Source organism: Enoplosus armatus, chromosome 3 (genome assembly GCF_043641665.1).
Source record: "Enoplosus armatus isolate fEnoArm2 chromosome 3, fEnoArm2.hap1, whole genome shotgun sequence".
Lineage (NCBI taxonomy): Eukaryota > Metazoa > Chordata > Actinopteri > Centrarchiformes > Enoplosidae > Enoplosus > Enoplosus armatus.
Genome location: NC_092182.1, coordinates 12,511,206 through 12,534,184, shown reverse-complemented (window position 1 = coordinate 12,534,184; position 22,979 = coordinate 12,511,206). Strand labels below are relative to the sequence as shown.

Below are 22,979 nucleotides of genomic sequence, written 5' to 3'. Positions count from 1 at the left end.
TCAACTAGTGTCAATTCTTCTCAGGTCCCTACAGAAATGACTGTGTAAACAGTGCTCCAATTAACCACCATACTTTACGACGTCGTCTAAATCTTTAAGACTTGTGCCCAGTGCAAAACCCAGTGCGCTGCAGTTTTACACCCTGAATGAAACAGGTGAAAACACAAAGCATGTTGGGGGTTATATCACCCAACAACTCAACATTTAACTTGAAGGCAGTACACAACACTTTTGCTTCAGCCTAATGATGTTAATGATTTTAACTCAGTTTTTCTAGCTGAGGCCAGCTGCTGGTCCTTTCACTTCCTCCGTCTCCAGCAGGGGACAGTGGAGGAGCAGCGTCTCCCCCTCCTCAAAACCAATAGAGAATGACGTGTCAGTGAAAAGCGATATATTCCTCCTTCTCCTTTCCTTTCCTTCCTTTCTCATTTGTGAACTTGTTAGGCAGCAGTTGCAGAGCAACATTTCTTAAAACCAAAACAATGAGCTGATGGGAACTGCAGAGTCAGGTGATAATTCTCTGTGGGTTCAAATGAGGTAGTTTCCCATGTGATTTATTTTTCTTTTCCTTCCACTTGTCCTTTCTCTGCTCATGATTGTCCTGCAATAAATAGTTCTATTTGATAATTACTTCTAAATACAGTGACATTTATTTCTCGAGAAGAACACACATTTCCTTTTAAATGGATGTTTGTTTAGGTCCACCAAAAATCCTTTCCACTGAATGGGTAGATACGGAAATCATCATCGTGATCTTTATCAACACTAGGGAGAATGAATAACACTGAGGAACGCAATTTTTGTTGAGTTAGGTCTGACAGCTGTTTTTAACTAATTTTTGGGTGCAGAATCCAAAACTGATCTCAGTTTTTCTCTATCACGTCAAGTTTTTGAACTATAGGATCCCCGTTTTCTTAAAAAATATGAAAAATACTGTACTTAACAGATATGTGTGTGATAGTACTGACCTATTGGGAGCTGCACACACCTCTCACCGCACTGTCTCAATTGTGACTGCACAAACAAGTTGACACGTAGCTGTAGATGAGTCCAATCGTAATCAGCTGGCAAGTCTTACTACAGCTAATCAGTGGAATTTTGCTTATCAGGAGGGTAAGCTGTGGAGAAAAAACTTGACGTGCTAGAAAAAAACTGACTGCAATTTTGGAATCAGCATGCCAATTTTAGTGTTAATCAGCATAAAAATCTAACTCAACAGAATTTTTTTTTCAAATTGTTCCCCAGTGTAATATAAGAGCAACCTCCACATTTGTTTCCTGTTCTTTCGGCTGCACCCAGTGTTACATCATGATCAGAGGTCTTGTATGTATGACTCTCTTTACCACACCCTGCCAGCCACATGATTAATATTCTGCCTCTGTAAGGTTTTATCTGTGGACTTTTAGCTTGGTGGCAAACTGCAAGAATGCAGCAGGATACTTCAACTACTGGCCAGGGATGATTCAGTTCTTATCCTCTGTGGTAACATCACCTCCTAGTGCTGTGACATCAGTGTATCTCAGCCAAACAAACATAAAATACTTTTGTTGGTTTGTAAACCGGTGACTGGTTTAGGGCCAAAACACATCTCTGATCTGCTCCTCCGATATGAACCGTCCAGACCTCTCAGAGGGTCTGAGATCAGGTCTGCGTTCTGTCCCCCGAGAAGCAGCATTCACTTTTTCTGCACCACATATCTGGAACAAACTCCCAGAAAACAAGACGTCTGCTCCAACTCTCAGTTCTGTTAAATCAGGGCTTAAAACTCTCCTGTTTGTCACTGCATTTTACTAAATTAAATTTGGCTATACTGTAACAGTTAGTCTCCTGTTTTATTCAAGTTTATCTTAGTTTTATCTTAATTTTATTTTTCTTTTACTTTATTTTTCTTTCCTTTTATATCACCTAGTGTATATGTAATATCTTTTTTATGTCTCATGTACAGCACTTTGAATTGTTTTGTTGTTGAAAGGTACTACACAGCTAAACTGCCCTAACCATAACCATAAAAACACGAATGACAGCAGGACAAGATGATTAGGAAGTCAAACATTTCTCTGTAGATGATTGCCCGCACGGGGGGGGGGGTATTCCTAGCTATTACTTCTTACTATTGCTGTTCTCACTTAAACTTCAAATTTGAAAAGCACATTTTGCATCCTGCTGAGTGTTATTAGACAATTAGATCTAGATCTGCATTTTAACACGGACTTACAATATATACACCATCATAGTGAGTCTCAGGTCATCATTGCTATCCAATGACGACCAGATCTCTCCAATTTTTTAGGCAATTTAGTTTAGATAAACTGAAAGATTAAATGTTCCATAATTGTCCTTCTTGACCTAAAAACACATTGGATTATCTGACATATGCACAGTCACATAAACACGGCTGTTTTCCTTGGCTTGACTTTTTAGTGATACATGGTTTTCATGCGACGGTATGCTCCAGAGCAAAATCAGGTCAGGTGCTCTGATTGCCAAAGAGATGGACAACAGTTTCTATAGTGTGAGTGAATGGAGCTTCAGAGAATAAAAGAAGTCCTTTCCTGAATGCAGTTAGTTCAGGGAAGTGATGTGTTAAGATGTAAAGACACGTGGACAGTGAACATGTCTGCTGTAACAAAAATACATCCATTGTGATGTGGAGTCTTGTATATATTTCAAATCCTGTCTTTGTTAATGGATCTTTACCTCAGATAGCCCCTTGTCTTCCTCACTTGTCGTGGCTGTGTAAGAGATAGATTTGCTCACGGCATGAGGGGAGATTTCTTTCAAGTATTTGGGTCAAAAACAAAACGTACCGACAGAGAGAGAGAGGGAGCAGAGGGGTGGGGGGTGGGGGGGTGATGAGAGGACAGCGGGGCAGACTAACAAAACTGCTTTGGAACACATGGACTTTCCCCACGTGAATCAATATTCAAGCCCTGATCTCCCTGTTGAGCAATGAGGACAAAGAGAAGAGGGAGCTGAAAGACAGATGAGACAGAGGGAGGTTCTGTGGGATGTCATGTGTAAAGAAGGAGATTCTCATTGGAGGCAAAGGGAAAGAAGATTGCTATGCATGTTTTGAGAAAACAGGAAAGCAACAAAAAAAAAAGCATCCTACACGCTGAAGCCATCTTGGTCGCACTGCTACACTCTGGACACCGGATATTATCAAGGTAGGTGCTGCCACAGGATGCAATGCACATTATGAAGTTGTGGGTGGAAGAACATTTCTATTTTTAGTTGTAGTCAGAGCAGGAAAAAAGAGGACATCCACAAATGTTTCACCTCACTGTGGAGGCTCTGTGTTGGGATGCGTTGCTCTTCTTTGCATTGCTAAAAAATGTTAAAAAAACCCAAAAAAACCCCAAAACATTAAAATATAGATTATTGTTTGTTTGTAATGTGGGCCAATTTTTCCCCCTTCTATATTTCCTCCAATGTGAAAACGTTGACACTGCAATTGTTTTTCACTCCACTAAAGTCATAGAGGGACAGACTGTTCTTGCTCAAGATTTTAACTCATGTCATAAGCTTATTTTACTCCACATTGGGCTTTGTTTTGCAGGCAGACTGGATTCAAATTCTCAAATCATACAATATAGAGAAATGACTAATTGTGACACTAGACACATTACCAAATAAGAATCTATGATTTATATTGTCTTAGTATTTGCAGAGAAAAACAGGCGCAGCCACAAAACTGTCTCAACCACTGGCTGGATACAAGCCAAAATTCATTAGATAAAAGATAAACATCCTGCACTGAAGGATTAACTTAGTTTACAATGACTGCCCATTGAAAAAACAACAACTTGTGCTTTCAAAGAAATAGTTTGTACAATGAGAACTCATTTGTTATGTTGGCTTGTTTTTCTTTCTACTCCTGTGTTGGCTTTGGAAGAAAAGCTTTAACAAGACTGGAAGGATGTCCTCTAAGTTGAAGTGGCTGGTTGTGATCCAGCTCCTGCTGAATGAACAGACTCTGTGCAAGATCCCACCTCCTCTGGCACTGAGGAGCACTCTGCTTCCAGGAACTAACTTCCATGAAGAGGTAGAGGAGACAGCCAAACAGGATCATCAGTCTCCCCTGGGATCCCACCTCCAGCTTGGTCTCCCATCTGCAGAAAAATCTCCCCCTGTATCAGCGGTTGTACAAAGAGAGGAGAGCATCCGATCTGCCAAACATATAATATCAGTCCTTAGGGTGAAGCTTCAGGGGCAGATTCAAGATAATTTCCGAGTTCAAGGGAACGTCAGCTGTGAGGAGCTGCTGTCTGCCAGCACCGTGGAGGACCTGTCGTCCTCCATGCTCCCCCAGGAGCTGCTGGGTCTCTCATTAGTGCCCGTGTTGGTGGTGGCAGGCTGCCCACAGGAGGCACAGACCCTGGTGCTCAAGCTGTATGACCTGCTGGGAATGGTGGACACGGAGGAGCTCCTGATGGAGGTGGAGGCCCTGATAGAGAGGAGGATGAGCAAGTCTGCATCTACGCCTGCACCACAGAGGGATCAAGCAGGGCGCCACATGGAGGCTGTGATGTTTAACATCCAGCAGCTGGCCATGGTGGGAGAAGGCGCCTCGAAGCAGGAAGGGCACTGTGAGGGTTGGACCAGGGTGAATGGAACCACGCTGGTGGGAACAGCTGTGGAAGGAGCCTCAGGTAATCTACAGGAGGCTGTGAGCACCTGCGAGAGACTGGGAGTCCTGTGTGCTGGTGTGACCAGCCGCGGACCTGGGAAGTACCAGGCAGTGTTTAAGAAAGGTAGTCGCGTCCTGCCTTCTGAATCCACAGAGTCTGAATGCTGGATCCGTCAGTGCGGCGCAGAGGAGGATGCTTCAGGTCGGCGGATGAAGCGAAGCCCCCAGAGAAGCTGTATCAACAAAAGCGAGGAGCGCGTTTACAACGTGGTGGAGTGGATCCCCGCGGTCAGCACCCTCTACAACCTCGGCACAGCTGTGTATTACGCCTCAGTCAACTGCTCCGAAACAGCCAAGGAGAGAGCCATCCTCAGTGCTGTTGACCTCGGGACAGATGCTCTCATGGTCGCCACAGGGGGAACTGTCGGGGTGGCAGGCTACGCCCTGGGTGCAGGGGTGAAGACCGGTGTGAAAGCTGGTGTCAGGTACCTGCTCAACACCATGAAGCAGGAAGATGACGTGCTGGTGAACCAGTTCAGCTGGGAGGAGGGAGTCATCACCGTCCAGTAGACTGAGGGATCAATAAATCAGCATGTGAAGCTTTAGCAATAAATATTGTTAGTTTATACATTTTTTTTAAAACAATGATACAGGATCAATGTTTTTTAGATGATGTGGTTGAAGAGTAACAAATTGTTTTACCAGACTTTATATAGTCTAGATTATTTGGAAAACAAGATTACACATTGTATTTCTCAGTGAATGATCAGAATCACATTTTGACAGAGGAAAAAACACACAAACTTTCATGTGACACAATAATTATTCTTTATTGAAGATAAATGATAAATGATAAATCATAAGTAAATTAGTATGGTATAGTAGTTTTTTTTTGAGAGACAATCTAACCTAAAATGTAATGAAAAAAAAAGTTAATTACATTATACATTCATTATAAACAATCTCAATAATATATAAAGATAAGTTCGGTCATAAAGTAAACTTTGAACCTTTTTGCTTTTAGAAAAAATAGGTCTTTTTGTGTATAATGGATGAAATAGTTGAACCATTTTGAAGAACTGGTCTCAGGAAATTAAACCTTCAATCCCTCAAGGCTTTGATTTTGCTCTCCATCCAGTGTCTTTTCTTCCGTCCACTGTCCTTCATCACTCTTGTTGTTTTCTTCCCTCCCATCAAAACGTTTTGTCAGGTCAGAGTCACATTCCCACCTCTGGTGTAATTGCAGGGACAATAGACAGATAGCTAAATTCTGTTGTTTTAAATGTGTTTTTTTCTTTAAATGTCAATAAATTCTATATTAAATCTGTGAGCACACGGTGACTGTCAGTGTGGTCGTTTAGCACACACTCATATTGATTGTGCTGTAAAATAAGTCAGTTTTATGGTAAATGAAACAGTGGGAAATTGAAAAGTATGCACACCAAAAGAAAATATTGAATGTTAGATTTTCTAAGAAGTTCTAGCCTCCATGCACTACACCCAGAAAAAGAAAGAAAGAGAAAGAAAGAAACAGTAAAGCATGTTTCTTTACATACATTTTCATATGACACAGTGGACCATGACAAAAAAGGCTAAATAAAGGTTACCTCCAAATAATATGACTAATTAGCTTCATTGTAGGATAATTGTTGAATTGATTTCATAACTTTTTTAACTGTTTCCTTTCTTTTAGCTGGATGTTTACATTGAATCTTAAGTCTATCGATTTGACTCATTTGTGTATTTGAGAGCACAACAATCTTTATACACTGGACAGGCTGAGAGGCAAGGAAGCTTAATGTACAAATTACCTTAAGAAGCATATTGAAGGTCCCACGTCTGCTAGCTGAGTTTAAAATACACAATGCACTGTAAGAAGAAACAGCCCCCTGCAGACATAAAGATGAAGGAATGTAAATAAAAAACAAAGACGATGCCTGCCTCTCCACCCCTGCTCCAGTCCTCAACCTCCTTTCCGAACAGTACATTCTTCCTCACCATGCAAACAGTTCAACACATCAGTTAGGCGCACTTATGCTTATGATAAGAGCTGTGGAAGTTACTCATGGTCACGTGTAACTACAAACGTGTTACAAAGGGCAAACAATTTAAGGTGAACCACAGTGATCCGTGTGGGTTACACTCTATGACTTCAATTACAATTAAGGCTCATTTATTTTGCTATGGGACGGCTTCATAGAAAGAGGAAGACTTTTTTACATGTTACAGTAGTTAAAGCACCGGTGTAAATAATAAAATTAAAGATGGCTGAGGTCCATTAAGCTGCAATCAGTTTCAAGGTCCTGGATCATGGCTTACTGGGACACTTGAATAGAATAGACACATCGTTAATGTTATGACTATTTTGACTCCTATGAGAAGTCACAATGTCTGCTATGAAAAAGGTCTGTTTGAGTCCCATTTTACCCCAGCTCTCCGTTGAATTTACACGCTCTCTCTGTTTCTATGTCTAGAGACATGCAAGTTAAGTGAACTCAATGTGTTTGTTTGTCTGTGTGTGTGTGTGTGTTGGCCCTGTGACAGACTGGTGACCTGTCCAGTGCGTTGCCTGCCCAAGCACCCTGAACAAGATAATCTCAAATGGATAGATGGATTTTATTATGTCCATCCAAACAGAGCATGTTAACTGGTTATCAAAAGCCCGGGGGATCATCATCATAAACAAATGACAAATAAACAAATAAATGAGCTGATGGGCAATAAATGAGTGCTGGCTAGATGGAAAACACCTTCTGTTTTTAACCTCTTTCTCAGGTTTTCTAAAATATATCCACAGATATGTTTTTTTTTTATGTTATCAAAGGCAGGTCAGGACACAGGACAACTACAAATTATGTTCCCAGATGATTGAAGGTGGTTAGTTGAAGTAAAAATCTTCCATTGACACCTTTGTATGTTGAAGCAGTGATTGCCTTTCGGGACACTTTCCATAAACCTGGACCTTTACATTGGTTGAATTATGATATTTTGTACATTCAATATTCTTAAACTGCCTTTAAACCAACACAAAGTTATTGCATAGCTAAATGAATAAAGGGAATGTGGATTAAGATAATTCAAAAACTGTACATAATTCATGGCTGGTCCAAAAATCTGTAAGTTGTGCTGGGCAAATTTAAAAACAGGACCTCAGAATTTCTACAACCCTGTCTACAGCAAATTATCATTTATTTTCAATTCATCAAAATCCAAACTAATTTCTGTAAGGGTGTGTCAAGTCTGACATCTACTGGTGAGAGTGGGAACTGAATGGATGAATATAACCAATGAGACTGTTATTGTTACGTTTGTAGGGTCAGTTTGTTATCAACAAAATGTTGATATTTGAACAATAATCTATTTAAAATTAAAGAATAATAATGATAATAATAATCATCATCATCATCATCATCATCATCATCATCATCAATTAAATGCTCTTTAAGTACTGGCAGTGGTGGCAAATAACTAAGTATATTTAAGTTTAATTTTTGCTACTTGCACATTACCTTTATGTGATAGCCTATTGTACTTTTTATTCAATTGTCTGCCAGCTATAGTTACTAGTTACTTTGTACATTGTGATTTTATATACACATATTAACTTAGTATAAACATAAAATGTGGTGCATTTTTATAATTAAACTATAAAGTAGTTGTAGAGTTTCTTATTCTGACTTAAATTACATCAGACTATCAGAGACACAACCTGTTGTTTTTGTTTATTGCTGTGGAAGTAAGTGCGTCACATGCTCCCTTCATCACTTTCACAACGTCATTTCTTGGAAAATCTTTAGACAGGGCCATAAGTTTCTATTTTGCTCACCACGCCTCCCTTTTATAAATTGACAGGCAAGTCTACCAACAGCGCGTGCTGTTCTGTGCCTGGGTCGACCAATGAGCTCTTGGCCTCACGCGCAGGAGGAAACTGCGCGATTTGTCTCGGACATTTCGTCTCTCAACTGCTTTGACGGCAGTTATGTCAGAGCCAAAATGGCGCCTACAGTCAGCTTGAGAAGAACTACTTGGGAGGGATAAGTAGGTATCCAATGAAACAGAGGAAGAAATGAAAAAGTCAAGGAAATAACATTCACACGCTTGCATAGCATACTATAGGAAGTTGTTTTGTTTTACCGACGTCTAACTGCAGCTACAGCTACCCAGTAACGCGATAAACAAAATCTAGTTAGCTATGCGCCTGTCTTAAATGACCTGTTAGCTACTAGAACATTTGTAAGTAGACTCGGACTGACCAGCATAAAGTAAGGTGAGTGAATGTGTTATTACTGATGAGTCGGTTAGCTAACAAATAAAGTACACTCGGTCTCAACCTTCAATAGCTTGTTAAAACATAATAGAATTTGCAGTCATTACATGTCATTCAATAAGATGATAGTTAGCAGTCATAGGTCATCTCTTCTCTAAGAGTTTTCACTTTGCTCCCTCAACTGCTGATTATGTTGATTGTAATGGCATTGTCTTATAGTGTAGCGTTATTGTTTTAGGACACGCACTCATATTGTATACACACGCATTAAATGTGGTTTGCTGTTTGTGTGCATGTTGGCGTTTCCCCGCTCACTCTTAGGATGGCTCAGTGGGACCGTCTGAGGCAGCTGCCTGCTGTGTACACACAGCAGTTACATGAGCTCTATGACAGGGACGCTTTGCCTATGGATGTTCGGCACTACCTGTCAACCTGGATAGAGAAGCAGGAGTGGTAAGGCAGCACCATCTCTTTTGCCTCTCATATCATTCACCCTGTTACCGGAAATGCTGTTGTGGTTGTCAGTCAGCCTCTGGGACAATTTATACTCGAGAAGTCACTTAAAACCACAACCCACATTATGTCATTGAGGGATTAAAGTCAGTTACTTTGTTTGTTAAATACTCTGCTTGTATCTTGATTTTTGATCTTCAGGCAGCGAGCAGCACGGGACTACAATTTCGCTGTGGTGCTGTTCCAGGTCCTTTTGGAGAATCTGGATATCCAACACAGCCGCTTTGTCCAGGAGGAGTCATTCTTACTGCAGCACAACATCAGACGCTATAAACAGAACTTTCAGGTTTGTGTGGGTGGGATTTGTAGAAAACAAAAGCCTTGGGTGACATCTTTGTTTAAAATTGGAAATATCCACCGTGAATTTGAGGACCATAATAGGTTCTGATCAGCTCCCTTTACATCAGTTGGCATGGTTATTGAGTGCCTATTTGCATGTTGCTTGAATCAAGTAAAATATTTTTTGCTTCCTCTACCTTCCTATGTATTCCTAAGTATGGTCAGTTTGCAAAGTAAGCCTGGGTAGGAATTCAGTGTCTTTAGAGAGATTCATTAACATTTCCTGTGTTTTTGCTCCTATTATCCTCCCTGTGCTAATAATTTTAAGTAATTAACGTTGACTCTGATATCCATCTGACCTCTCTCCCCTGACAGAGGTACCTGGATGACCCGTGTGCCTTGGCAAGCACAATCCAGTGGTTTTTGGAAAAAGAGAAGGAAATACTGCTGAGTGCAAATCTGACTGAGCAGGTTGGGGCATGGTTTCTTTAACGTATTGACATGTCACATGTAAAAATGAGACACACCCTGCTGCTCTTACAACATTTTAATGAAAACAGTTGCACACATACAAAGGATATGTTCAAGTTGTCCATTGTTTCCATTATACATTTTTTTCTGTTTTCTGTTCTGAAAAAATGTCTTCACAGTCATTTAGAGAGGGTCACATGTACTGATTACAAGCTACACTACTAAAAAACAAAGATTTTCCACCAAGCAGTGATTCTATTTTAACTGCCATGTTCACTCTCACTTTCTTTGCTCTGCAACAATATTACCCAGTATCACATCTGTACCCCCCCCCCCCCCCCCTACTCCTTTGCTTTGTTTCAGGTCCAGGCTTTGCATGTAGAGGCGGAACCCATGGAGACAAGCAGCCTGCAGGACCTTGAACGTAAAATGGCTGGCCTTAGGAATGAAGTGCAGGTGCAGATTATCTTTCTTTTTGCCATTATGTTGTGCATTATGATATTACAGTTCATCCATTTTTTTCTCTGTGTTTTTATAGTGCATGGAACATACAATGTTATGTCTGGAGGAGCAGCAAGACGAGTTTGATTTTAAATACCAAACTCACAAGATGGAAGGTAAGCAGATTAAAAAGTTCTGGTCATATTTGCATGCTCTGATAATGTTCTCTGAGGATGAGTAATAAAGAGACATGAATCACAGCTATGTGTTCTCATTTGTTTTGGTCTTTTGGAAACTGTGATTCCACTCTGGAAACTGTTATGCAGCTGTGGTAGATGAGGCTGTGAAGAAAAAACAACAACAAGTTTTTCAGTTACTTGTCAACAGACTGAATGACTGTAGAAAGGTATGGAGTTATTAATATTCTTATTCTTAACGTCTTCATCTCTTCAGTCCAATTCTTTTCCTAAATTTCCCCTTTTAATCCAATTTTCTCATACAATCATCTTCTTAGAGCACACTGTCAGATCTAATTAAGGTCCTGGACAGGACTGAGGACCTGATCGACATACTGGTGAAGAAGGAGCTGGTGGAGTGGCAGAGGAGGCAGCAGAAAGCCTGCATTGGCGCTCCAGACGATGTTTCTCTGGATCAGCTAGAGAAGTGGTATGTTCATCTTCATCTGCTCCACATTAGTTTTAATGGCATTTGGCATTTACTGTAATAGTTATATCAATAATCCCTCTGCAAATGAATTGCTAGGATAGAGAAACACCTGCTGTTATTGTTTTAATTTAATAAAACCACTAAGTAAGGACAGAAATTGTGAAAATATCTTATAGCTGAAATATGAGACTTCCCCAACCCCACCACCACTATTATCACCACCATGGTCTTCATTTGTTGGTTCATTTTGTTTTCCATTTTCCAAGACCTGTGGGATCATCATCACTCATGCTCTTTCCCTCTTGTTTTACAGGTTCACCTCTGTGGCAGTGTGTCTGTTCCAGGTGCGGGAGTTTCTTGGTAAGCTGGAGGAGCTGATTGGGAAAGTGTCCTATGACAACGACCCTGTGAAGGCCCAAAAACCCTTACTGCAGAGGAGAGCAGATACTCTTCTGAAAGACTTACTCAAGAGGTCTCTTTTTTAGGACACACTCTCTTACACTCTCTTGCTCTCTTATGATTTCCTTGTGACATTTCCTGACATTATTGTTTTACTGTTTTCTTAAAGTTCCTTTGTGGTTGAGACTCAGCCATCCATGCCTCAGGGGAAAGGACCCCTGGTGCTCCGCACAAATGTCCAGTTCTCTGTCAAGACTAGGTAAGGGTGCCACTCCAGGCAATCACTATGTATTTATTTGAATTTACTTTTAGTATGCGTTTGTAGCATAAGCTATATGTACAGTATAGACTTTTTCTTGGTACATTCTGTGCAGTGCATTCATTGTGATGTGGTAATTAGTATCAGTTTTGATAACTAAATATGCTGCAATTAGTATGATAGTCGGGCATGATGGACCACTAACAAGAAGCAACCATGAAATTTGAAAGGGCGCTACGTACCTTTAGCCACACAAACAGACACAGAGTTGTAGTGGAGCTAAACCCACCTCAACTCAGTTTACTTAGGCTGCAGTGGATTGTAGTTCACCACATAAACATGACAGCAGTTCTGAACTAATATGAGGATAATAAGGAGAACAATGATAATTTAAAGCTGTTCTACAGCCTTGTTATCGTTTTCCTTATTTTTCTATAACTTTGACAGTGTTCCTCTTGTCCACAGTTTACTGTTTAGTATCTTAATATTTCCAAAGTTCTAAAATCTTACACCTGACTTAATATTTTCAGACTTCTTGTTAAGTTTCCTGAGCTGAACCACTCAATGAAAGTCAATGTGTCGATGGACAGGTGAGATTCCTCCTTTAGTTTGAGCTACTTTCACTTCGCACCGCAAATCTGCAGCCTTTTGGTTCTTGACTTCAAACAATAGAGGTTGATGTTTTGTTGCGCCCCTGTGGTCACTGATCTATTATTCTCTCCCTTGAAATTAGGGAGGCTCCTCAGATCAAAGGGTGAGTATTTTTTTTAATATAACTTCAGCTTCCATATCAAGTGGTATTTCCCGAAGAACTACTTGGTTTTACTAAACCTGGTATGTTTGTAGATATCGCCGTTTTAATGTTCTGGGAACCAAAACCAAGGCCTTGAACATGGCAGAGAGCCAGAGTGGAGGCATGGTGGCAGACTTCAGACATCTGGTGAGTGATAACGGTTTGAAAAGAGAAAAGTCCTAAGATGATAACTGAGGGAACTCAGGGAGGGAATTAGATATATAGCCTTTCATACAGTTCCAACATCCGAATTATTCAAAGTATAAATCCTGTCACATACTTTCTGTCGGTGTTGTCACCCATGAAGCAGCCTCCCGCAGCTACACTGAAGAGATTAAAAGACGCAAATGTAAAATAACAATAGTCACTCTTTAATCTCAGGTGGTAATATTGTTGTTTGACTAATTTTGTATTATTTGTCTGTAGACTCTGAAGGAGCAGAAGTCTGGAGGTGGTGGCAAAGGAGTCAGTGATGTGAGTTGACTTTGGCAACCCTGAAGATCCCATCTGTGCTTACAGTTTAATTTAGTAATTCAAGAAGATGTTAACAACCAAGTAATGATGTTAATAATAATGTGTGTGTGTGTGTGTGTTTGTGTGTGTGTTGGTGTTGACAGATTACTCTTAGTGTTACAGAGGAGCTGCACAACATCTTCTTCAACACTGTATTTGAGCTGAAAGGCTTGTCAGTTGAGTTGCAGGTAGAGTTTCTTCTGCTTGTCATTAACCTACTGTTAATCCTGTTGTTCTGTATAAAAATTAAGAATTATGTCATTGTGTTAATTATGGAAATATGACAAATAAAAGTTGTTTTTCCCTGGCACCGGTCCTAGGCCTCCTCTCTCCCGGTGGTCATCATCTCCAATTCCAGCCAGCAGCAGAGCGCCTGGTCGTCTGTCCTCTGGTTCAACATGCTCAGTGAGGACACCAAGGTGAGAGATCCCCATAACTAACACACGCCATGTAGCATTGTGCCATTTAGTTGTGCTATTTGAAGGCATTGGAAATACATTTTGTATGTATCTGTTAATGTGCGTCTGTTTTTCTCCAGGACATCATGTTCTTTGCCAACTCTCCTGCAGCCACCTGGCCGCAGTTTGGAGAGATGTTGAGCTGGCAGTTTCTCTCTGCCACTAAACGTGGGCTGAATGATGCTCAGCTGGAAATGATTGCACACAGACTCTTTGGTAAATCCTGCTTCTGTGTTCTGCTTCAATTGCTTGTCTTTGCGGGTCAAACATAATATCAGTAAACACTGTGGTTTGATTTTGACACCAAATACTAAAGTGCATGTTGATTTTTTGAAAGACTGATTTGCTTTCCATTTATTTTGCCCAATACTAAAATATCTTAATTCAGTTTTTCTTGTATCTTTCAGAGCAAATACTAGAATGTGATATAAGACACATTAGTGTCAAGCTAAAAAGTGTGATTGCACCATAACCTCTCATAGCTTCATCATATTTTTGACAGCTGTTTAATTTATATCCACTTTTACTTGTTTCCTGTGGAAACGTGTGTTAATGGCATTGGGCTGGAATTATGGAGACCCAGCAGGACTTGTTTACATTGATTTGTCACACTTTAATTCAACGTCCTTCATGGCTTGTAAGCATGTTTTATTAAAGGTTATGTCAATGAGTGAGAGTTGCATAATGCATCATTTATTTTCTATCCCACCAGGAAAGAAGCAGAACTATGACACCTGCAAAGTTGCTTGGTCAAAATTTAGCAAGGTAAGAATGCTGAATCCTAGAACACGTTTTTCAGCATGGCTCGAGGCATTAGCCTTAATTGTAACCACTGGACTCGAAATATCTCTACTTTGGTGATCACCTGACTTTTGTTGACAGTTTTGGTTTTTTGTTGACAGTTTTGGAGTGAAATGTCTCTACAACTATTGGAAATGCATTGCCATTACTTTTGTACATTCCGATACCCCTCTAGATGAATACCCATGATTTTTCCCCTCATGCCATTATCAGGTCAAAACGTCCTTAGGTGTGAATTGATGACCCTTCCCACGTATTTTGTTACAGGAAAATACTCCTGACACTTTCTGGGTGTGGTTTGATGGCATCTTGGTGATGGTGAAAACATACCTTGAAAACCTCTGGAGGGATGGGTATGTTCAACTCAACATAGTCTAATCTGGGTTCAGTACAGTGCAGTTTAGCTCATGTCTTTGATTCCTGGGAAAAGTTTCTTGTTTTATGTAAGACTTTTTATCTGTATTGTAGCCACATCATGGGTTTTGTGAGCAAAGGCAAAGAGAAGTCTCTCCTGAAGAAAAAACAGAGAGGCACGTTCTTGTTGCGCTTCAGTGAAAGTGTCATTGGAGGAATCACCTTCTCTTGGGTGGAAACAACCATAACTGGTGAGATATTTTTATTTCATAATGATTCTGAAAAATATTTTGCATGGCAGACAGAAATACAAACAAGCTACTTACAGTGAACTCACTTTTTTTTCTATGAATGGTCATCCACTGTCTATTTTAGGTGAGCCTGATGTGAAGACAGTCCAGCCGTTCACCAAAGTTGACCTTTCCCAGATCCCCTTCCATGAAATCATCAGGAATTTCCAGATCTTAGAAGCTGAAAACATTCCAGAAAATCCTCTTCTTTACCTATATCCCAACATCCCTAAAGACGAGGCTTTCGGAAAATACTACACCGAGAAGAGTGGAGGTATGGCAATCAATTGATACTTTTTTCTTGCCACAACACACCTCACGTTTACTGTTTTGGTTAAAGCTATTTGAATGGTGTTTTGCCTTGCAGTAGTCATGGGTGAAATTACCCTATATTGTAGCGTTGAGGATGAATATGACACATTAAATCACATCTAAACTCATTGTTTTTCAGATAACAGTCCTTACATAAAGTACATCAAAACCAAGCTGGTGTTTGTTTCAAAGGAGTAAGTATATTATTCATTTTTTCCAGGCTGGTCCAGAGTGTCTTGTTTGAATGAAAACACTATTGTCACTTATCAACTTGACAACTTGAATAACAAACTAAAAATGCACTTACGCCATCAAAGAAGTAGTGTACCTACGCCCTTTTTTTATGCCGTGAGCAACTGGTTGTAATGACTGTTACTGTAAGTAATGTTTGTTATTGGTCATGTAGGAACACACTGGAGGCTAGGTCACCCATGTCCTCTGACATGGCTCAGGGTGAAGGCCTGGAGCCAATGAATGGCCTGTGTGGAGAGGCAGCTGGTGAGTCATGGCTGTCCTTGCTGTCCCACCCAGCAGCAAACCTCCTCAAACAAATCGCTCTCCCCTCATCACAGAGCTCTGTGTTGTGCTCTCTATTTTGGCCTGGTGGTGTAGGAAATCAATGGGGAAGATGCTGTCTAGATAAATGTCAGGCGACAGCTATGCAAATGTTGAATTTCTAACTTCCTTACTGCAGGACTGTTGGCTGCTTCTACTGCATGCACGTTCTGTAGTCTGCTCTACTGAACATATAATCTGAGGTGTGGAGGTGATTGATTTGAGCAAAACTGTTACTAACACATTTATTTGATTGTATAGCTTTTTGATTCTACCGTCTAATGCTTGAATACTTAAACACTTTGCTTGGTGTATGTATTGAAGTCAATGGTTATTTTATTGTTATTATCACTAGGAGTAATTGTGGTATTGAACATTTCATCTCACAATGATTGCATTTCAATCCATTGGAAAGCTGTAGGTGTAGGTTTTCATGGCTTGGAAAGAGGCATAGAAACGCTCGCTGCAGCTGTATATTTAATGGACAGATATGAGAGTGGTGTCGATCTTCTCATTTAACACTCTGCCAAAAAGCTGATAAGTATACATGCATTTCCCAACATGTTGAACTATTCCTTTAAGAAAGAAAATAAAGAAAGAGCTGTACTAAAGCTAAAGTATAGTGAGTACAATTAAAAGAATTACACTGAAAAGAAAATACAAACGTTAAACATAAAGCAAACGTATTTATTTAGTAATCAGGCATAATTGGATAATGTTTGAAAACCTGAATAACTTAATGAGCTGAAGGAAAAGTACCAACACTGCATGTAATTCATGAGTACCTTGCACAAAATCAAATCCCACTGGTCTGCACGTTCCCACAGCTTCAGTCTGTACTTTATTTCTTTGGGTTGCATTTTTTGTTGGGGGGGGGGGCATCACAATCATAGACATCACATTTATGTCACTCTCATTTCCTCATCGAAAGCAGTACCAGAATTAGAACAGCCATGACAGCAGAAACAGTACCTTTCTCTTGTCCCTTTCTCTGCTCTCAGAACAAAACGGGAATCCTCATCCTCTGAATTCACCTCTGGAAACGTATCACCCTGATCCCATGCTGTCTGGCTCTGTAGCGGCCCCGGAGGATGAATTACTGATGTACCTCAGCAACCCCAACCTCTTTGTTGACTCTGACATCTTGCCAGATGAGCCGGTGCTGCCTGATTTCAGTCTTCAAGGATTTAACTGTCTGCCCCCACAATCCTGTGGAAGCATTTTCCAATAAGCCTCTGTGGTGTATATTTAACCAAACTACTTTATCATTCATCGTCAGCTTTATTTTTATCTACCTACATTACAACATCCATGTAACAAATTTGTAGCACACATAGCAAATATCATAATAGTTTGCTTTGAATACAGTTTTAATGTGAAATGTCTCAGGCACCTGCATTCAACTATCATGCATCATAAATTTAGTATTTTTGGATCCTGTCATTTTAATAGAGTACATCAAAGGAATGCTATATAAACGTCTTTTAGAGCATATCTCGCAGAATGCACATAATTTATTGTTTCAGTGTTTATTTTGAGTCCCTTTGTTGTTGTTATCATGTTGCTACCTACAGTTTGTGATAAACTTCTGAAATATGGCACTTCTTCCCTTTTAGTTATGCTAATATATTAACCACTTCTTTTAAATCAAACTTGTTATCATCAATAAAAGGGAAATGACAATGATGATTGTATGTTCCGTCTATTGATAAGTGAAAGTTATAATTTAACAAATATGAGAAGTTTTTATATCATGAGTCTATATTCACAGTGGTTTATTTATGATATTATGATTTATTCAGACTGCAGCGCCAAACCTTAGTCAAATTTTTATGTTAACCCTGTAACGCCAAGTGTATCATATTTGATACATGAGTTTTTGAGACCTCTACATCATCAGTGTGATATTTTTTTTCCTGAAAAACCTGACGTATATAATCAGACACATGCAGTGCACCAGAAGAAATTGAATCCCAGGCAGAAACCCATTCCCCTGCGTGCTTGAAGTTGCTGTTGGCACCTCTCTCACAAGTGCAGGAAAGGGCAAAATCAAGTGTGGCAGACCACGCCCCCCCCCCCCCCCCCAGCAAAAGGCCAGCCTCTAGTGTGCCCCCTGATGTGAGAAAGGATGGCATTGAAACTCAAAGTTTAATGGGTTAAAAATTTTGTGTTTTATATGTTTTTGTACAAAAATGATACAAATTAAAACTCATATATGCAAATTGATATATATATTTTTTTTTTATCGGAAGGTTCAATAAACACTCCAGTTTCAAAAAATTAGAAATTTCTGGCAATTATTTCATGGTTCAGGCTTTACAGGGTTAAAACTGAATATTTAAATAAAATCAAATACTGCAGCTCTATGGAGACATTAGTTTCTCCAATTAACGTTTACAGTAGTTTTTGCTGTACGGTATGTACTGCACATTGTAGTGCCATTTATTCACCCACTTAAAACCCACCAGCAGCAGGGTTAGCCCACCGCCCAGACAGCATGAAGTAAGTTAGTGACGAAACACGGACCAAACTAACATGTGGTTGTTTAGCAAACTAAACAACCACATATTTTTCTCAGGAGCTGGTGGAGACAGAATAACAACTAAAAGGTCAGAGAATACTTAATTTATTTTCGCCAGGTGGCCAGAAACAACTTCAAAAGTTGCCCTGTGCCATTTGACTGTGTCACGTTAAGGTTAACAGTGGATCCGTTTTGCTAACGTGTCAGTTAAGCTAGCTGTTGAGGTAATTAACGTGGTGGTAAATTATCAGTAGTATCTGTTTTTAATCCCTAGTTGCTACAGTCTGGTCAGAGCAGCATTAATAATTTAATTTTATGTATATATCACCACTTCCACTTGATTTTACTTTCACGTATGCTACTCATTAGGTAAGTTCATGACAGTATAACGTTACCTGTAAAACTAATGACACACTTCATAGTTTTGCTGAAACTAGCATGCATGTCAGTCTATCTCAGAGGCACAGTGTGGAGTAGATCTGTCACCAACATGTGCCAGGTGCCATTGTTTACTAGCTTCATATTCATTCATTGGGTTTCCCTGTCTTTTAAGGTGGTGTTGTACTGTGTGGTGTTTTTTCTCTGAAACGCAGTTTCCCATTGCCATTGCTTTCAGGTTACTGACAGCTGTGTTCTCGTTGGTAGCACATAGAAAGTTGAAACTGACTGAACCTTGAGTGCAGAAGCTTAAGATTTTAGTGGCAAAGTCTTTGACAACAATGACGTGTGAAGGGCTTAAAAATAAATCGTTTCTATATTTCATCCAACCAAGCTTTGTTCTCTCAGGTGTAATGAGCGTTTTGGCCTCAAGGGCTTGTGTTAGTCTTTTTTTTTTAAGAAAAATCACACCTAGTACACATGACACAACTCAAACATGCACAAGCCACCCACGTCAAACTAAAGACCAGATCACATGAACCCTTTTTGTCATTAGTCAAGCGCTGTCAGCATGTAAGAGTTGAGAGTCAAGTTCCTGAATTACTGAAATAAAGCATGTTGTGTTAGACAGAAATATCCTGTGCTGGTTTTGTAACATTGGTGGTTTCTCAAATGATGTAACAGGCACCCAGAAAAGTACAAGTAGCGATGACGTATAGGCTAATTGTTGCTCAAAATTCTGAATGCAACAGTGGATTATGTATTACAAAATAGAATTTATTACATAACGTAAACACATAATATTGCACATACATACTGTAAAAGCAAGTAACAGTAAAATATAGAGGTTGTGAAGGCAATGGAGCAGTCTGAAATGTTGGTAATGTAACAAGTGTTTTTTCGTCAAATTCAACCTGTGCTTTAGTTCACTATATGAGAGCTAAGACTGCTTAATTTCTTCCCTTCTTTCTCCTACTTAATCATTCAGAAAAACAACATAAAAGCTGCTGAATGTAAGCTGCAGTATGTCTGTCTTGTATTTTATGAGAATAATATGATACTGGGCTTATATCAGGAGAAACATCAGGCAAGTTTAAAATTCAGGAAATCAGGATCTCAGAGCCTGCCACCGGGTCCAGAGGCGGGTGAATGGTGCAGTGGCCCTGGTGAGCAGCATGTGGTAGGCCTGTCGAAACTGTCGGTTCATTACAGCGTAGAGCACGGGGTTGATACAGCTGTTGAGCCAGGTGAGGTTTGCACAGAACATGTGCAGTACCTGTGGGGCGCGGTTATGTTTGTCGGCTATGTTGAGCAACAGAAAGGGGACAAAGCAGAACACAAAGCACAGAAAAACAGTGAAGCACATGCGTGTCACACGCTTAAATTCACCATCATCTCCAGAAGTTGCTGAGTGGGAGGAGGACGCTGCAGTGGTGGGAGCAGGTGTGGATAAAGTTGATGTAGGGACGATATCAGGGGGAGGCTTGTTGGCGACTGAATTTGAGGCCTTGGCAGAGCTCGTTTCACAGCTGATCTCATCCTTATTTTGTGCTTGCTCCGCCTGGCTGCTCATCTCACAGCTACATGTGTTGACCGTGCCACTCTCGGCATCACTGTCATCGGTCCCTTTAGCTGAAGAAGCTGGTTTCTTTCTGGAGGACCGGCGGCTGAACCTGTAGCGGAGCAGAGCCTTTGATGCAATCTGGACACGTCTGTAAATGAGGAGGTAGAAGGCGCCAACACATCCCAGGCCCACAAAAAAGTAGAAAAAGAGCAGGATGGTGGTGTAGGGGCGACCCCTGGTCCGGTGGAAGCTGCATGTGCACACCTGTGGCACAAACACGTAAACAGGCCACAGTGGGCCAAAGCTGGCCAGGCCTAGTGTCCACGCTGAGATCAGGAGTAAAATAAGACCACGGTCAGAAAAGACTTGGTCAAACACAGCTCTTTTTGCGACCAGGAGATATCTGCTCACTGCTACCAGGCAGAGGGTGATAATGGACACAGAGTTGGAGAGGAAGAGGAGCAGGCCGAAGATGCTGCACCAGAGCTGACCAGTGCGCCATCTGAGGTGTAGATAGGAGTCGACTGAGATGGGCTGCAGTACGGTGCAGTACAGGAGATCAGCTACAGCCAGGTTGATGATGAGCACATTGAAGCGAGTCCTCAGACGTGGGTCTAAGGCGAAGGCTAGAACAGTCATCAGGTTACCCACTGTACCAGTGATGGTCACAGCACATCCCCACAGCACAGCAAAGTACCGATAGCCTACAACTGAAGGACTGTAGCAGGAGAAGAAGTCGCCCTCTGTTTGGTTTGTGTGGTTCATCAGCATTCTGTGGACTAACAGGAATCAGAATATAGGTTAACCTCTTAGTCATGTGCTCACGGAAGTTAAATTGTTCCACAGTTGAAAAGAGAAGTTAGAGGTGATTTAGATTGTTTACCATTTCCTTTTGAACGAAGACCTCTCCGACAGAAACCTTTGTTTGTAGACCTCAGTTTTATTTATTGTTTTGTTTCATTATTTTTAAGTGTAAGGACAATTTCAAGGGTTGTTCTGCAGATTTAGAATAAACTAATGAAATTTAATTTACAACTGTTTGCTTACAACTGCTGTCGTTCCAGTAACTTGAAATACATTTTCAGACAAGCGTAAAGAATTTCTCAACATTAGCCATTATAAATAAGTATAGATAAGGAATGGACAACATTTAAACAGGTTTTGTGTACAATATGATCTCAAAATAATTTCTGTCTCTGTAACAATAAAACAAAAAACCCCTGAAATTATTAGAATTCCATTTCAACTCTTTTCCTCTCCTTTATAAAATGTTCACATCACTGAGGGGAATTCTGCATATAGATTGAGTCTCAGTGAAGCATTGCGTACAGTAAAGCTAGAATTTTACATAAATTAAAAAAAACTAAGGGATTAAAAAATATACATATATCATTTTTATTTAAAATTTCATTTGTAAGGCAAAACATTCATGAATTTCCTACCTTGAAGCTGAAGATTTCTGCCAGTCTTTGTAATCTTCCAGTCTTTCTTGATGTGTACTGTAGCTGTGTCATTCTTTGCAGTGATCTGGTGAATGTGTGGCTTCCTGCTGATATTTTATGTGCATCCTCCAGTGTTGCGTTAGTACCCTCTACGCGATGAAATGGTCTGTAGGGATTTTCCATTTCATGTCTAAATTCAGGAAGAAAGACATTACGTATTTCCTACTGAACATTTTCAAATACAGTAACTAAATGTGGAAAATCTGTATTCTGTTACTGAAATATGTTTTGGTCTGTTAGTTATGTCTGCATACTGCATGTAAGTCACTTATCAGGGACTGTTGGTCCAAACAAAACAGGACTTGGCCTCAGTGGATGAAATATTTTGATCAAACACGTGTGTTAAACATTATCACAATATTGGAGTACGTATGCAGCTAAAATAATTTGTGATATATAATTTTCATTATAAAACAAGTATTTATACAAAAAAATCATGAAATAAATAAACAGGGAATACATATTCTTCCTGTTTCTGTCAGACAGGAGTAAATATAGACCATTACATACAGGCCCAAGTGTGAAAATCTAGACGTGCAGAGCAGTAAGTTGAATGCGAGCAAATGCAGAACAAGTACTGAAACTGTCAGTGACCTATGGTCTCAAAAATAGAAGTGTTGCTAAAATGCACCTTCTCTGTCCAACCTAGTAGGCATGTGTTTATTGACATTGCATACTCATTGCAGAAATTAACATTAAAAACATTAAAACGGAGACGTAGGGTTTTAAGTCAGATACAGTCATATCTTGCAGATTAGAGGATGCTTGAGCAAGTCCATGCATGATGGTAACTTATTTATTAGTTCCTTTTCAAACGATCTCCATAGTCAATCTGATGATGGGAAAGTAGTTATCAGAATCAGAAATACTTTATTGATCCCTGGGGGGAAATTACACAATAAGTGATGAAGGGAACGTGGCAAATGTGGAAGCATATAATGTGTCTTTAAAATGCTTTTAAATGTGTAAGTAAGAAAGGGAAAGGGCAAAGAATAACACAGGGAGGTTAGTGG

The 22,979-nt window shown here is 40.1% G+C and overlaps 3 protein-coding genes across 5 annotated transcripts; 2 read left to right on the top strand and 1 right to left on the bottom strand.

The window, feature by feature from the left end:
• Positions 1–3,919: 3,919 nt before the first annotated feature.
• On the top strand, positions 3,920–5,270 carry apof (apolipoprotein F). Its single transcript, XM_070902190.1, has one exon. It carries the CDS (start codon positions 3,920–3,922, stop codon positions 5,198–5,200), a length of 1,281 nt encoding a protein of 426 aa, XP_070758291.1. The 3' UTR covers positions 5,201–5,270.
• Positions 5,271–8,741: 3,471 nt separating this feature from the next.
• On the top strand, positions 8,742–17,688 carry stat2 (signal transducer and activator of transcription 2). Of its 3 annotated transcripts, XM_070902187.1 has the most exons (24): positions 8,742–8,897; positions 9,219–9,350; positions 9,552–9,696; positions 10,065–10,160; positions 10,524–10,616; positions 10,699–10,777; positions 10,928–11,007; positions 11,116–11,267; positions 11,581–11,739; positions 11,836–11,925; positions 12,456–12,515; positions 12,659–12,679; positions 12,772–12,865; positions 13,145–13,192; positions 13,336–13,419; positions 13,552–13,650; positions 13,770–13,905; positions 14,402–14,454; positions 14,758–14,843; positions 14,959–15,095; positions 15,220–15,408; positions 15,586–15,640; positions 15,853–15,944; positions 17,003–17,688. In XM_070902187.1, exons 2-24 carry the CDS (start codon positions 9,220–9,222, stop codon positions 17,230–17,232), a joined length of 2,409 nt encoding a protein of 802 aa, XP_070758288.1. In that variant the 5' UTR covers positions 8,742–8,897; position 9,219; the 3' UTR covers positions 17,233–17,688. The 3 variants fall into 3 exon arrangements, with proteins under 3 accessions (XP_070758288.1, XP_070758290.1, XP_070758289.1); XM_070902189.1 differs by lacking the exon at positions 8,742–8,897 and having other exon boundaries at positions 9,340–9,350; positions 9,556–9,696; XM_070902188.1 differs by lacking the exons at positions 8,742–8,897; positions 9,219–9,350; positions 9,552–9,696; positions 10,928–11,007 and having other exon boundaries at positions 10,127–10,160.
• A 2,068-nt stretch (positions 17,689–19,756) lies between these two features.
• LOC139282464 (G-protein coupled receptor 84-like) lies at positions 19,757–21,235 on the bottom strand. Its single transcript, XM_070902191.1, has one exon. The coding sequence runs from the start codon at positions 21,233–21,235 to the stop codon at positions 20,009–20,011; it is 1,227 nt and encodes a 408-aa protein (XP_070758292.1). The 3' UTR covers positions 19,757–20,008.
• Positions 21,236–22,979: the final 1,744 nt, after the last annotated feature.